At 43.1% G+C, this 16,402-nt stretch overlaps 1 protein-coding gene across 6 annotated transcripts in view; it reads right to left on the reverse strand.

The window, feature by feature from the left end:
- The window catches only part of PALM2AKAP2 (PALM2 and AKAP2 fusion), a 449,455-nt gene that overhangs the window by 244,461 nt on the left and 188,592 nt on the right, over positions 1-16,402 (reverse strand). For all 6 annotated transcript variants that reach the window (XR_010729046.1, XM_066256553.1, XM_066256554.1 and 3 more), the window contains one exon: positions 10,067-10,147. Coding sequence is in view for 5 of the 6 variants with exons in the window: in XM_066256553.1 (XP_066112650.1) it covers positions 10,067-10,147 (81 nt within the window). In the remaining variant the exon portion in view is untranslated. The remainder of the gene's footprint in view (positions 1-10,066; positions 10,148-16,402) is intronic.

Consider the following 16,402-nt stretch of genomic DNA (forward strand, 5'->3'; position numbering starts at 1 on the left):
GGTTCAGCGACGAAAATCACTGCTCTGGAGCCCTTCCATACTGTCCTTCAATTACTGCTTTTTTAGATCTTCCCCCCTCTCGACTCCCAGCTCCGCAAAGGCAGGGACTAGTCCTTATTCACCTTTGCTTCCCATTGTCACATTCGTCCCAAGTCCAGAAAATAAACGCATAAATGGGTAAACTGGAAAATTCTCGATTTCCTTTCACTCTGATTACTTGGGGTGGCAGTGATCACACTTTCAGGGTGCTTTCTGTGCTGAAATGTTTGACATTAATATAGCTCAACCCATAAAAGGTAAGACTCTTATTAGGATTTGGAAAGGCGGACCTGCTGGTAACCTTGGTCTTGGTGTGTGGATCCTTCTGGAAAGGCAGCCACGGACAGTCCCAGGGCCCTCTGCCCCACCAGGGACCCTCTGAAGCCAGGGCTTCTCGACACCCAAGAGAGCGGTTGCCCTTGGGGGTGCTAGCTCCCCTCTCTTCCCCCAAGGGAAGGGCCTACCCCCTCTTCTCTGGCTGAGCTAGCCCCAGCCATCAGTCAGTCCCCGTGACAAAAGCAATCTGGTGGTCATGAACACAGGAAGCCCATGTGCCCCCAGAACTGTCTCCTCTCTGGCTATGGAGATAACATCACCAAAACATCCCCAACAGACGGAGTCAGGAAGAGAGGGTCTAACAGAACAAGACAGGCAGCCTGGTCGTGGGGGAAGTCTGTCACAAAAGTGTTCTGATATCACAAAAATAAAAAGCGGACCTGATTTTTCACTTGGCCCCAAAGTAACGCTGTCGGGAGCAACCATCAAGTCTAATAGATTTACTTCCAAAGGCTCCCTAACTCCCTGCAGATCCCCCCACGTTGTCTCCGAGGGCCGGCTGCGTGGGAAAGGTCTCTGGGTACCTGCCTGCTCGAGCTGCCTCTGAGATAACGCACTCCCGCATTCTGATCACGCACGCTCAGCGCATCGAAGCACTGACTCCCCTTCTCTGGTCTGGCTCTTACCGGCTGCCTGAGTGTCTCAGAATTAAGTGGCAAGCAGAGCTCCAAAGTGAAAACTAAAAATAAAGTGTTTTTCTTTAATGCCTTTACTGTCGAAATAATACACATAAAAAAATGTAGCATCGCTTCCAGTTGCTAAGAATTGTCAAAAACTCACATTTGTCAAGTGGATGCAACCGTGAAGAGTGGAGGCAGGGAAAGAGCAGACGGAGAGCTGGCGGTGCACAGACAGGGCCTGGCGGAGCTCCTGCAAAGCAGGACAGAGAGAGCTCCTGGTGTCACGTGGGCCCTCCCTCTATGGGGCCTGCCCAGCTGTGTAAAACAGAACCAGAACAGAGCCTCTCCAACAACAGCGTGCCGTTGGCTCAGCAGAACAGCTTGCTACGACACAGATCCCAGGGCCTCACCCCCCAGAGCCACTGATTCTGTAAGTCCAGGGTGGTCTGGGAACCTGCATTTTAACAAGCCCCCGGGTGATGCTACTGTTGATGCTGCCAGTCTGAGGACCACGACTCGAGTAGCACTGCATGAGGACCTGTGACTATCCAGACACCTCAAGAACACATAAGCTTTCCTGCTGGCTGTCTGGCAAACGCAATAACCCAAAAAGGAGCTCCTCATCCTCTCGCAAACCTGTCTGTCCTCCCGCGTCACCATCTCAGATGCAGCAGTGCCCCCATCCATCCCCCCCACCCCCACCACTCTGCCAGGTCCCGAAGGCACCACTCAGGAAGGCAGGCAAGTCCCCACTCTCACTGAGCCTTGGTCCTGATAAACAAGGATGCGAGACAATTTCAGATGGTGATACCGGCATGGCAGGAGGCAGGCAGGACGAGCTGACAACCAGGGACCGAGGGAGGACACTTTAGGGTAGGGCATTCCAGCTGGAGGGACAGGCAAATGGGATAGCCCAGCGGTGGGAGAGAATGGTGTGTTTGTGGACCAGAAAGAAAGCCGTGGTGGCTCAACCATAATGAGTGGGTCTGGATCAGGGAGCGTAGAACAAGCTGAAGACGGAGAGGAAGGCAAGGGTCAGATTAGGTAGGATCCCACAGCCTTGTTAAGGAGTTTGGCGTTTGTTCTGAGCACAGCAGGAAGAAGACAGATTGCAAGGGGCAAGATTACAAAGTATAAGTGACAGGACCCTATTATATCATTCAGGTGACAGAGCATGTTAGCTGAAATAGAGGAGCAGCAGAAGTGGAAGGCATGGGGTCACGTTTTAAAGGCAGAGTCAGGATGCCGTGACAACAAATAAAACACTGGGATGAGGAAGAGGATGGGATTAAAGGTGATGTAGAGACCTTTGGTTTGAGCAAAAGGTGGATGGCAGTATCATCCACTGGAGATTGGGAAGAAAAAAGAACAAGAGCTTGACAATCACAACTTCCATTTGGGGCATGTGAAGTTTGAGAGGCTTACAAATAGAAGCGACATCCATCTATGTAGACATGTCAAGAAAGCAGCTGGAAACAAGAGCTTGGAGTTCAGGGGCTGCTGAGCCTGGAGACCTCAATCTTGGAGTCATCGATGCCTAACTGGCATTTGACACCATGGTAGTGGGTGACAATGACGATAACCATGACAATGCCTATAGAACTCTTACTGTTTTAAGTGCCTTCCATATACATTCATTCAACTTTCACAAAAATCCCAAGAGGTAAGTGTTAATACCAAGAACTTATCCAGGGTCACACAGCTAGTAAGGTGTGGATCTGAGAATTAAAGCTAAACAATGCACCTGCTCTCCTGCTTCAGCCTAAGATCACCCAAAGTCTCCCCCCACCCCCAATAGGATTTACAAAATAATCAGCCACCACTGACCAACTCCCAAATGTGGGTGAACATTTCCCAGCTTCTCTAACAGTGTGTTTCGTATTGGTGGTCTGTGTCCCACTCACCTCTGACTCCCTTATAGTCAGGGGCTGTATCTTTTACTCATCCACAGAGGCTAACCCGCAAGGTTCTAGTTGGTGTTGATAAATAGACATTGAATGAATGAATGACCAAACAACCACGTCTGTGCACTGTATCTGAGCAAGTATAAAACCTTAAGACTATTAAAAAAAGACCTTAGAGATCATCTAATCACCCCCCAGGTTTATTGAGATATAACTGACAAGTAAAAGTATATTTATTTAATGTGTAGAACATCATTATTCAAATCCTTTTCATCTGCAGGTAAGGTATCTGAGGTTAAGCGTCTCTCAAGGTGACCTGGGTAAATGGTGAGGAGTGTCTGGGATGGGTGGAGGAGCGTAGGTATTGGGAGATGAATCAGAACTAGTAAGTTTCCAATTTTTTTTCTCATCATTTGTAATTTTTATACAGTTATATGTAGCCATCTTGTTACTGTATAGTTCTGGCTTTGGTGTAATACAGAGACAAGACTTTCCATACCGTAAGACTATGAAATATTTAACTGGAATGTCATTTTATCTTTTATGATTTCACTTTTTTTCTCCAAAGCTCCCATTCACCTGTAACTGATATTGTGTTAGTGGATGATGGTTAGAATCTGAATGACTCAAATTTTATAATAGAAAACGATTAACCTGGATAGACCTTGAGAACAAATACTAAGCAAAATAAGTAAATTAGAAAAAGCTAAGAACCGTATGATTCCACACATTGGTGGAATATAAAACTGAGACTCGTGGACATAGATAAAAGTGAAGTGGTTATGGGGGGGCAGTAAGGGAGGGGTGGTGAGAGGGGAGTAAAGAGGGACAAATACATGGGGATGAAAATCAATTTGACTTTGGGTGATGGGCACACAACACATACAACAGTTCCAATGCTATAGAAATATTTACCTAAAACCTATGTACTCTTATTGACCAATGTCACCCCATTATATTTAATTTTATAAAAAGAATTAAAAAGAAAAGAAAATGGATTAAATGCAGGGAGGGTGGGGGAACAGCTGTGCTTGTTTTCTCATTCACTCATGTGCCCCTCCGCTCCCCTTCCCGTCACCTGGATCACTTCCCTTCCTCCCCACTGTCGGGCCTGAGGCTTTGGTACCTGAGTCAGACCACACAGAAGCCAACCCAAAACTTTCGATAGAAGAAACCAAATCTTAAGTTCCCCTCAAGCTGTTTATGGGGCCACAGGATAGAAAAGAGGATGAGACATCAAGTCCCTTCATGCCGTATACCCTGGCTGTCTGTTCAATATTTTAAAATGTGAAATTGGCCTTTCACACATACTAATAACCAAGAGAAGGCTAATATGAGGGCTAAGGGTCCATCGCAGTGAGACTCACTGCGCTGTCTTTGCAGCAGGCTGCTGCTGATACCTGCAGGCTATTTAGCCAATGACCTTGGTGGGTTGACAAGATAAATATTTGTCAAGGTCACAATTCAGTCTTTGATTAACTTTTTCCCCCATTCAGTCTTCTTGAAAGGAAATGCTGTACTTTCAAATATATAAAAATCACTTGGATTAGAGGAAAAGTCTAGTCAGGGTTCCCTACTCGTGAATAAATAATTCAAAGGCAGCTCATGTACTGAAGAGGTGGGATGAGCCATTTGATGCTGACAGTGCTGACTCTGTCACACAAACCCTTATAAATGTGACAGTCCCAAAGGACTTCACATGGCAATATGTACTGTGCTGGGACCTTGAACCGACCAATAAAATAGACAAATCTCCGGCAATTCAACCAAGAGAACAAGGGAATATTACATTCAGTTTGTCCTGGTGGAACACAATAGTTGATTTATTTTTTTAAATTCACATGATCACAAGCCACATAATAAAAACAATAAAAATAAATAATTGTTTTCCATGGAGTAAAAAGCCAAAACAATTTTTCAAAAGAAGAATAATAACAGCTCTGACTTTATGAGATCTTATATTAAAAACCTAGAGGGGCTGAATGAGGATGCTCTTGGCACAGGAGCAGCAGATTAATGGACTTGAAGAAATTTGCAAGAGGCAGACTTCGGGATAAGTGAGAAATACAGACGCAATCGAGGAGACTTTTATTTTTATTTATTTATTTTTTCAAGGAGACTTTTAAGTCAGTGAGGAAAAGAATGAACTGATCCCTAACTCATGTCGAGACTCACCATCGGTAAAAAGAGAAAGTTATTCCTACCTCATACCTTATAGGAAAATAAATTCTAGCTGGATTAAAACTACTGAAGTATAAGAAACATCCTAGGTAAGGGTTTGAAATGGAGATACTCTTCCCAAGGATAACATCAATACCAGAAATCATAAGGTTAAAAGAATGTTAGATGGGATTTCATAAAATTATAAAGTTTTGTATGAGAATTGAAAAGAGCCCATTTATAGAAGTGAACAAAAGAGGTCAAGGTCAATGTATTTTAGATACAAATGTTAATGCAATTTCATTTCACTCACAGGCTGATGAAGCATGTGAACAGAATTGTATCTCTTCATCTATAAAATATATGGCTGACCAGGCTATGGTGCAGTGGATAGAGTGTCGAACTGGGATGCAGAGGATCCAGGTTCAAAACCCCAAGGTCACCAGCTTGACTGTGGGCTCATCTGGTTTGAGCAAGGCTCACCAGCTTGAGCACAAGGTGGCTGGCTTGAGCAAGGGGTCACTCGGTCTGCTGTAGCCCCCCAGTCAAGGAACATATGAGATGAGAAAGCAATCAATGAACAACTAAGGTGCCACAAGGAAGAATTGATGCTTCTCATCTCTCTCCCTTCCTGTCTGTCTCTCCCTCTCTCTGTCTCTGTCACACAAAAAAAATATTGGGGGGCCCTGGCCAGTTCGCTCAGTGGTAGAGTATCTGCCCAGCATGTGGATGTCCTGGGTTCAATCCTGGTCAGGGCACACAGGAGAAACAACCATCTACTTCTCCACCCCACCCCTCCCTCTTCTCTTACTCTCCCCCCGCCCAACCTCCCTGTAGCCGTAGCTTGACTAATTGATTAATTTGAGGGAATTGGCCCCAGTCACTGAGGAGGGCTCCCGAGGCCTCTGCCTCAGGATCTAAAAAATAGCTTGGTTGATGAGCAATGGAGCAACACCCAGATGGGACGAGCATTGCCCCATAGGGGGCTTGCCGGGTGGATCCCAGTATGGCACATGAGGGAATCTGTCTCTCTGCCTTCCCTGCTCTCACTTAATTTAAAATATATATATTTTGGGGGGGAGGGAAGCACAGAAAGATATACCTGTGTGAGTTATATCTGGTTGGTGAGTATACAACTGTCACGCTTTATATATATATATATATATTTTTTTTTTTACTATACTTTTAAATCTTGATTTTGCAATGATTAAAATGTTCTTTGTTTTTATAATCAGCAAAAGTAATACCACTGTTTAAATTGCTTACAGGTCACATAAGCTAGCATTTCTTGGATATACTAACATCACACATACTAGATACTAAATACAGCTAAGAATCTTGGGGGGGGGGGATCTGAGTTTACTTTGTCCAGGACTTCAAAGCACCTGGAGGTTTCCTAATCCCTAGGGTATAGCAGCTAAGAGCTCAGCATTTCATACCTTGTTTGGTGTTTCATTGCATTGTAGCATTTGTTCATTGTCTATATACAAAGTAATGACATTTCTATCTTGTGGAGTTACTCACTGTATAGCCCTAAATATTATTATAAGCAGGTATATTAATCAAACATACAAGTGTCAAAATTATTGTCTTACATTATATTTATTTCCTTTAACAAGAGATCGTGAATTTGTCTAAATTATCTATATCTCACTGCATGAGAGTAAGTGTCCATAGACTATTTGATCATGAGAATTATAACTGAATAAGTATGAAATTTAACTGTATTGATTTCCCATTTAATTTAACTTCATACTGAGAATATTTTTTAGGGAACATCTGGTATTTTGCAAATTGGTGAAATAAATAATTACTGACATATTTCCTGATATTTTCTAATTCAATAGTTACTATGGGATGTCTTCACATGATCTAAATTTTCTGGAGACCACGAACATGCCTTTAGAGTAAAAAGGCGTGTGAGGTAAAGATAATCAATACATGTGCTGATGGTAATTGCATCTGGACAAATTATTCAAAAGAAACATTTAATTTGGGGGCGGGAAACCAGTGTCCAGGAGAAAGCAAGGTTATAGAAGCAGACAGCCCTGGGCACCTACACTTACAATCTCTTAAGTTCTGGGACAAATTACTTGACCTCACAGACTTGTTTTCTTGCCCGTCATACAGGGAGGGTAATATCTATTCTGTGGTCATTTATGAGGGGAAGTATTTCAAGCACCAAGTATATTAGGCACTCCAATAAAAAAAACACAACTGTTGTTGAGTGTGGGCAAGGGGAGGACAAGGCTGCCTGCTGCCAGGAGGGGGCTGGCCGAGTCTCCACCACGAGGCTCACAGAGCAACTCGAAGCTCAATGAGTTTACTGCCATCTAGGAGTGAGGCCACCAAGCTCAACACTGAATGATCACAGGGAACGGGACTCATGCTATTCAAGTGCAGTCAACAGGTAACTGATTTGAAGTAGAACATATTCCTTTCCGGTGTCTGGAGTGACTATCTTTCTCAGTCAGGCACCACCTTCTTTGTGTTAAAATAACTCAATTATTGGCCTTGGCCAGGTAGCTCAGTTGGTTAAAGCGTCCCAATATGCCAAGGGTGCAGGATTGATCCCTGGTCAGGGCACATACAAGGATCAACCAATGAATGCATAAATAAGTGGAACATATCATCAGTGTTTCTCTCTCTCTCTCTCTCTCTCTCTCTCTCTCTCTTCCTCTCTCTCTAAAAGCAATCAATAAAAAATTATTGGGGTGGGGGAGACTAAAGTCAGAACAAGGAGGTAGCCATGAGGGAAGTTTCACCTGGGTGATGGGAAGCCATATAACTGACCCTGCCTAACTGCAGACCCCACCCTACCAGTGTATAGAAACCTGGTACCTCCCAGAGCAGGGGTCTCTCACCAGGGCAGTACCAAAGAAACCACCTTTGGGACCTCTGAGCTTCCCTTTTTCATTGCTCAAGGCTGGCAATCCCCCCTCGCTCTGTCTACACAGGTCGTCCCAGAGAGAGAACATTACAGTGCACCGCTCTTCACTTATTAAATTACCATCTCTTCCAGTCCTTTCTCCCCCAGACTATGGCAAGATCACCTTAGGAAAAGTACTGGGTGTTTCCTTGGATAACCAGAGAAAATAGAAATTTTACCAGGATACTATCTGATTCCCTTGTTACCAAGTCCCTGAAGGAATCTCACCACTTCCCCATGTAACATTAAGTCATTTTTTACAGTTGTTTCTATTGATTGATTGGATGGATGGACAGATGGATGGATGCATGGACACATGGATGGAGGGAGAGAGGAAAAGAAGGAAGGAAGGAGGGAGGGATCAAGGGATAGATGAAAAATGGCTAGATGGAAGACAAACAGGATGTCATAACATCGTGCTGAACATTAGTAATGACTAAGTCCTTGGTACCTTATCTGGCACCCAGAATGATGAGAAGTTGCATCAGAAAAACTGATCTTCTCACATATGTTTATTGCCTGACTTTTGATTCATGAAATGCAAAAACAAAGAATCACATTAACCTTAAAAAGGAAAGAGGCTGAATAGTCAAAAAAACAGCCTCTCATCTTTCAGCCCCCTCGTTAGCAAGTTTACCTTTAACCAAGAATTCACTGAGGTTTTAGTACATTTTCTCTTTTGTGAGGAGTGAGTTGACTGTACTGAGCCAGAGACCCAGCTCTGTCCAGATTGACCTTGAACAATTCACTCTATTCTATTAAGTGTTTCTCAGCCCCCTCCCCCTCGTGAGGAGAGGATACTATCTTTAGCCCTCAATCCTCCCACAGGAATGTTCTAAGGAAAGAGCAACAGCATATGGGGCAGACTGCAAGCTCCTACAAAGGAAAGTCCATAAATGGATTGACATGATGAGCAGAAAGAAAAGGGAAATATTCTTAGTATTATGCTGCTTCTCTCTTCCTTTTAAACACATCGCTCTGGTTAAAGTTAATGGCAACTGGTGACTATGCTAAGCAGATTTAGGTCATGTTGCTATTTGAAATCAGCAGCTAAGCTAGCTTGCCGAGGATTTATATTTTGAGAACTCATTTAGCACAACCCTGTCTTCCGGAGAAGAATGGAAAATGCCACCATAAAGGTCCACCTTGTTTTAAATCTTTCAAATAACCCAGAGCCAGCATTGCCCTGCAAGTCAGCCCCACCTTCCCAACCAGCCCACTGAGCGCTGCAGTTCTGCACGTGCAATGTCGCTGCCAGGCGAGGTGAACAGAGGGTGTGCCTCAGAAAGCCCAGGAGCTCTCGAAGGCCAGTGGCAATACGGGCTGGCCCCTGGAATGTGCTGGCATTATTCCTGAGCCTGCTGAAAGCAACATTCTGCAACTAGTGGAGCCCTTGTGACAGTGACAGAGCTCTCTATAATCAATTAAAGCGCTTAAGTGCGTGATGTTTTAAAGAAAAATAAATACATAAACAGCTTGTGCTCCCTCCCCACCCCCTTTAACTGGGTGCACTGGAGACCCAACCAAGTCTGATCATTTAAATGCTGCTTTTTGGCCAGCTGCTTGTTCTAACAGAACACTTTCAAAATTGTTGAGGTAGAGATAAAACGAATGAACAATCAGACGTTCCCAGGGCTGTTCACCACACTGCTTTTATCTCCCTTTTCTCCAGAGCAAGAGGAAAATTACTAACAGTTTTAATTTTAAAAAGAGAGCATTATGTTAACTATATCTATGGGAACCTACAAACGCACACAGCCCCCAAACACTCCCTCACCCATCATGTGGAAATTCTCTCCCAATTTCTATATATAAGCACACTTTCCATGCACACCCCCCCATAAACCTGGCCACGCACACACCATAATCTCATCACGCTTGCAGAAACCAGAATGCTGTAACAATGCCCTGAATTTGGGTGATTCACAAGCAAAGCCCAGTGATGGTTTCCCGGCTGAATGAAAAGAAGCTAGTTCCGTCGGCGTCAGCGCCTTCACGCCAGGGCAGGCTCTGCCCGGCTCTCCGCAGGGTGAGCTGCATGTCTAATCATGGAAGAGGCGCCTGGCTCGGCCGCTTACCTTGCAATGCTGCAGCAGGAGTATCTGCTCGTCAAGCTCTTGTCGCTTGCCTTCTATTTCAGTCTGCCTCTTTCTTTTTTCCTTGAAAAAAAAGAGAGAGAGAAAGAGGCTGTAAGAGAGGGTGGGTGTTGGCCCCAGGAATTTTAAGGCAGGAGGCAATAGCAGCGCACATCTGTATGGACTCTTCCAGAGATGCTGGGCACACACGCAGTGTCACCTGCCCCTCGGTCTCTGGGTGTGTTGCAAGCAGCAGCATTCTCCTAACATGTCTGCTGTGGGCTGGGTGAGTGGGAGAAATTCTCCTCCCTCAGCGAAGCTGCAACAATTTAACCCAGAAGAAAAGGCTGTTTCTACACACACACACACGCACACACACACACACACACACACACAGTCATGTTCTGTGCAGTATTAATCTGGAGATAAAGAATAAAAATGTTTCAGTTGAAAACACAGAGGCTGTGATAAACTGCAAATATGATAGAATAAAAGACTGGGAATTCTACTGTAGATTTCTTTTATCAAAATCATATGCACAAATAACCCAAGGTAATTTCAAATTCTGTATCATCCAGTTGGACATACCAAATGATGCAAACTAGATGGGTGATCTTTCTTACACTAGCCTTGTGGAGGGGGCATTTCTTATGGGTGGGGCTCACTGAGTTTCTGATAAATATGAAGTCTGGGGTTGGTCTGCCTGCTTCTAACTCCCAGCCCTACCTTTGGCTACCTGTGTGACCTCTGGCAAGTTATTTCACCTCCTGGGTCTAAGTCTTCTCTTGCATAAAAAGAAGACAATGACTATACCTAAACCACATGGTTGGGGCATGTGTTAAGTGAGATTATACATGCAAAGGACGTAGTACAATGCCTGGCACATAGTAAACACTCAATAAAAGTTACTTGCTGTTACGCTCATTGCCACATACTACTTGTAGGTAATGCCTAGAAATTGGCTTTAAACGGATGGATTTTGCTTGGATTCATAGCATAGCCTTTCTATTGCAGTGTACACTTCATACTTTTCTTCTCCATACTTTGCAAGTGTAAACAATAAACATCATATGACTGGGCATTTATCCAAAGAAACATAAATTTGAAAAGACATATGTATCCCTATGTTCATTGCAGCATTATTTATACTAGCCACTATATCAAAGCAACCTAAGTATCCACTAATAGACAAATGAAGAAGAGGAAGTAGTATGTATATACAATGGAATATTACTCAGCCATAAAAAAGAATGAAATCCAGCCATCTGTGACAACATGGGGGGACCTAGAGGGTATTAGGCTAAGTAAAATAAGTCAGACAGAGAAAGATAAATACTATATGCTCTCACTTATATGTAGAATCTGAATAAAAATGAGTAAACGAAACAGAAACAAACTCATAGATACAGAGAACACTTTGATGGCTGTCAGATGGAAGGGGGTTTGGGAGGGGTGGGTATAGAAAGGAAGGGATTAAGATGTGCAAATTGCCAGTTATAGAAACAGTCAGGTAAATTGCAGCATAGGGAATATAGTCAATAATACCATAATTACTATGTGTGGTGTTAGAAGGGTACTAAACTTACTGGGGTGAACACTTCATAAGTTATACAAATGTCTAATCACTATGTTGTACATCCGAAACTAATATAATATTGTATGTCAGCTGTCATTAAAAAGAAAAAATTATTTAAAATAAACATATTAAAAATGGTAAAAAAAAATAAACATCATATGAATCTGATTAATTAAGAATAGAAAGGCTTTCCCTTATAATAGCTTCCTTATTCAGTGTTTTTTCTTTCAAAGTGTACAGGATGGGGTGTACTGAGACTTTTACTGCACTGAATTATTTTGCTTTACTCATATATGCAGGGAGAAACTTGTTAGACCAGACATAATGGCATTCTACAATACGACAGCCAAGTCCCAGAGTAGACAATAACATAGAAAAGGCTGGCTGCTGTCCTCTATGTTAACAAAGCTTTTATTTCACGTAGTTGCTGTGTTTCTGGGGATGTGCTCACCTCACTGCTATTCAAATCCACGTAGTAATAATTTGTGTCATAACCAAGTTCTTCTGTGCAATGCACAGACCTTAAGAAATACAGCGATACCTTGGCTTTTGTCAGTAATCGTCTGAAAACAATCGGCAAAATCTGAAACTGATGAAAACCGAGGCAATAATTTCCATATGAATCAATGTAAATCCAATTAATTGGTTCTAGACACTCCAAAATACATACCAAAAACACATTACACCAAATACTGTATATGCAGTAGTAATTTACATGTGATTTACAAGTATTAGCACTTAAAATCAATAAAAAAAGCACAAAAACATTGGAAAGCAATGGAATTGTTTGGCTAGACACAATGAGAAACAACGCCACACTGAGCAGGAGAACACGTGGGTCGCCCCTTGTTTTTGCAAAATTAGCAGTGAGGTCATATGGGCACACCGACGAAATCCAAGGCAACCAACGAAAACTGAGACAAAATTTTCAAGAAAAAATCGACGAAAACCAAAACCAACGATAACCAACGTCAGCAAAAACTGAGATATTACTGTATCTTATAATATTTCTGGGATATAATCTCTAAGTTCAGGATATAACATCCTTGCCAAAGTTAGGCATGAGAAACTTACCATTTACTAAAGAACTCCAACTGATAGTGCATCACTGCTGCTGTTCAATCCCAGAGTGTCTCCATGCACATACAGTATATGACAGTAGATGGGAAAAGTAAGGCCCCGAGAGGAAATCCACTATCCAGCAACTCAGAGTTACCATGTAAAAAAGCAAGGACCTCCAGAAACAGCCACTGTCTCTATAGTGGGACATTTCTCAAGAAGAGATTTATTGGACCTGATCATTCATTCTCATTGTCTGTCAAGATATGAATGGTCCTACCTTTACATACAGAACCAAGATATAGTATGTCAAGAACACGAGGTGCCGATGACTCAATAATTCTATACATGTTAACTGAGTGATGGATGTTTGCTACAGACTGAATATTTGTATCTTCCCCAAATTCATATGTTGAAATCTAAACCCAATGTGATGGTACGAGGAGGTGGGACCTTTGGGAGGTGATTAAGTCATGAGCATGGAGCCCTCATGATTAAGTCGTGAGCATAGTGCCCTTATAAAAGATACCACAGAGAGCTCTTCTGTGCCTTCCTCCATGTGAGGACACAGCAAGAAGATACCATCTATGAAACAGGAAGCCAGACCCAACCACACACCAAATCGGCCGGTACCTCGATCTTGGACTTCCCAGACTCCAGAGCTGAGAGAAATAGATTTTGCTGTTTATACATCACACTGGCGATTATATTTTGTTATAGAAGTCCAAATGGACAAAGACAGTGTTCTAATTATACTTCCTGTCATTTGTGAACCTTTCCTAGGCTATCCCATCTCTGTTTCTGTGCCTTTGTTCATAGAGAAGGCCCTCACTCCAGAGTTGCCCACCATCATATTGGTGAACCACGCCTTGCACAGAAGAAATATAACCAGATGTTTCGGGTAGTAAATCTTTATGTGTTTGAGCAATAGGCTCATTGATGGTCACTATGACAGATATGATCATAAAGATGTTGGTTAGGTTAGTTCTCTAACAATGGATAGGAGTTAGGTAGGTACAGATTAATAGGCAGTGCATTCCAGGCAAAGGGAACTGTAGGTCCAGAAATGCACTTCATATTCCAGGGGCAATGAGAAGGGACATATAACCAGGGTGCAGGGCTTGCCTTCAGGAATAGAGATCAAAGATTCAGAAGAGTGGCTAGGACTAGATCACTGAGGGCTGTTAGGTCCAGAAGTTGGGATTTTATTGTATGGACAATGTAATATCATTGTAGGGTTCTCAGCGAGAAGATGAGAGAGTGAAATGACATTTTAGGAATGTTAATATGGCACTAGTGTGTAGGATGGCTTAATAGGGATTGGGATACTTTTCCTTTAAAGGGACAATTAATAAACATTTTAGTTTTTGCAGGAAATACAGTCTCTATTGCAACTACTCAATGCTGCCACTGCAGTGCAAAACAGCCTTAGGCAATATACAAATGAATGTGTAGGCTGTGTTCTAATAAAACTTTATTTACAAACATAGTTAATGGGCTAGATTTAGCTCATGGTCATAGTTTGCTGACCCCTGGATGAAAAGATCATTAAGTGTCTTATGAGGATGCCACATTTACCCCAGGATGTGGTGGGGATGGATGGACTAACAAGTTCACCCTAGCTTAGACTGGTTCAATCAGAATGGAAACAAGGAGACAATATAAGAACTCAAACTGATGAGGCTTAGGACTAACAGGGTCTAGGGGGTGAGGCAAGATGGTATCTTGGCTCTTAGCCACACAGACCAGAGATGGCTGGTATAAGGATGGGCAATAGTAGGAAAACAGAACTTTCCCATTTTTTCCATATTCATATTTCCCCTGAGGAAACTCCTTATTGACTTAAAACTCAAAAAGAACCAGTTGCTAACATATCCAACCAGGTATCAGTATCTATCAATATAAGTTCACACCTGTGCTTTATCAGAGGAAGCCCCTGAACTTGGCCCCATCTACGGCAGGTACAGAATTCTCTGATTAGTTATTCCCCTTCCAACTCCAGTTGGGTCCTGAAATCACTCCTAAACGAAAAGGAGGTAAGATGTGTAATCATAATCTGTACGGAATTAGATATGAGTCAAAGTATGGCTAGCTTGAGTAGGGCACACTAGGGTTCCTGACGCTTGCTTGCTTGGACTGCTGAGGTCTGAGCTGTGCTCTTCACCTGGCTAGTCTGCTGCTACCCAGACTGACTGTTCCTTCCCTTAATCAAGGCAAAATCACTGATCCTTGGGCCTTCTTCCCATTCCAGATATTTAGCTTATGTGATTTCCTTTACTCTGATCAAATATACAACCTACATAAGTGATAACTTGAAGATCTATATTTTCAACCTTGATTTCTTCTTTGAGCGCCAGACCCCCACATCCAACTTACAAATGTTCATAACCAGCCCCCTCAACTCAGCCCTGTAGTCGTCATCTCTGCCATCCCCTGCCCTGCTCTCACATCCGTTCCTTCTGTACTCATCTCAGCCATGACTACTCAAGTCAGGAACCTTAGTTGTCCTAGGTACTTCACTTTCTTAAAAGATCAAGTCCTTTGCCTGACCAGGCAGTGGCGCAGTGGATAAAGCATCAGACTGGGATGCGGAGGACCCAGGTTCGAGACTCCGAGGTTGTCAGCTTGAGCGCAGGCTCATCTGGTTTGAGCAAAGCTCACCAGCTTAAGCCCAAGGTCGCTGGCTTGAGCAAGGGGTCATTCAGTCTGCTGTAGCCCCCTGGTCAAGGCACATATGAGAAAGCAATTAAGGAACAACTAAGGTGCTGCAATGAAGAATTGATGCTTCTCATCTTTCTCCCTTCCTGCCTGTCTGTCCCTATCTGTCCCTCTCTCTGACTCTAATCAAAAATAAACATAAATAAATAAAAAGATCAAGTCCTTTGATTCTGCTTGTCAATTTCCACATCTGCCGTGTCCCCACTCTACCCTTTATTACTACCTCAACTCCTTCTCCTTTGTTCTCCCACCTGCCCAGGCAGGCTAGTCTACGTTAGCATCTCTAGCCTAGCACTCTGTACCATTCAACTGCTCCACTTCCATATGGATTACTGCAGTGGTTTCCTCACTGGTCTCCCTGCTTCTGGGTCTTGACTCTGAGCAAGTCACCCTATGCGTTGATGTCAGAGTGATATTCTAAAATGGAAATCCAACTATCACCAACTTTTGCCTAAAATCCCACAATATCTCTCACTGCCTACAGTGAAAAGAGGAAGTCCCTTAGCCTAGCCAATGAGACCCCTCTTTGTCTCACAGCTTCATCTCAAGCCATGACTCCTCCGCCCCTCCAACTATATGCTCCAACCTCAACAAACCATTTGTAGTCTTTCCTGATCTACAAAGCTGCTTCATGCCTTTCTGATTACGCTCTTACTGCTTCCTCTAACAAAAATGGATGTCCTTCACTGCTTCATCTGTCAAAAAAAGATTCTTCTTCTTTTGCAGCATAGCTTAAATATCAATAAAGATAGACTGATCATCTGCTTAGCCGTCCTTCTTTCGGAAAACCCACCAATCCTCATTGTCAATGGCATTGTGGGAATGCCAGCCATTGTTAGCCACTTAGAGCTCAGCTCAGCCCTGCCACAAGGACTTGTATGTGACACAGGTTAGGCCATTCATACTACCTTATCTTACTAAAATAGATTTTTGTCTAAGGAGTTAAATGACCCAAGAAGGACAAATAAGAGACATTTCTAGGGCAA

The sequence above is a fragment of the Saccopteryx bilineata genome, chromosome 2, assembly GCF_036850765.1.
Source record: "Saccopteryx bilineata isolate mSacBil1 chromosome 2, mSacBil1_pri_phased_curated, whole genome shotgun sequence".
Lineage (NCBI taxonomy): Eukaryota > Metazoa > Chordata > Mammalia > Chiroptera > Emballonuridae > Saccopteryx > Saccopteryx bilineata.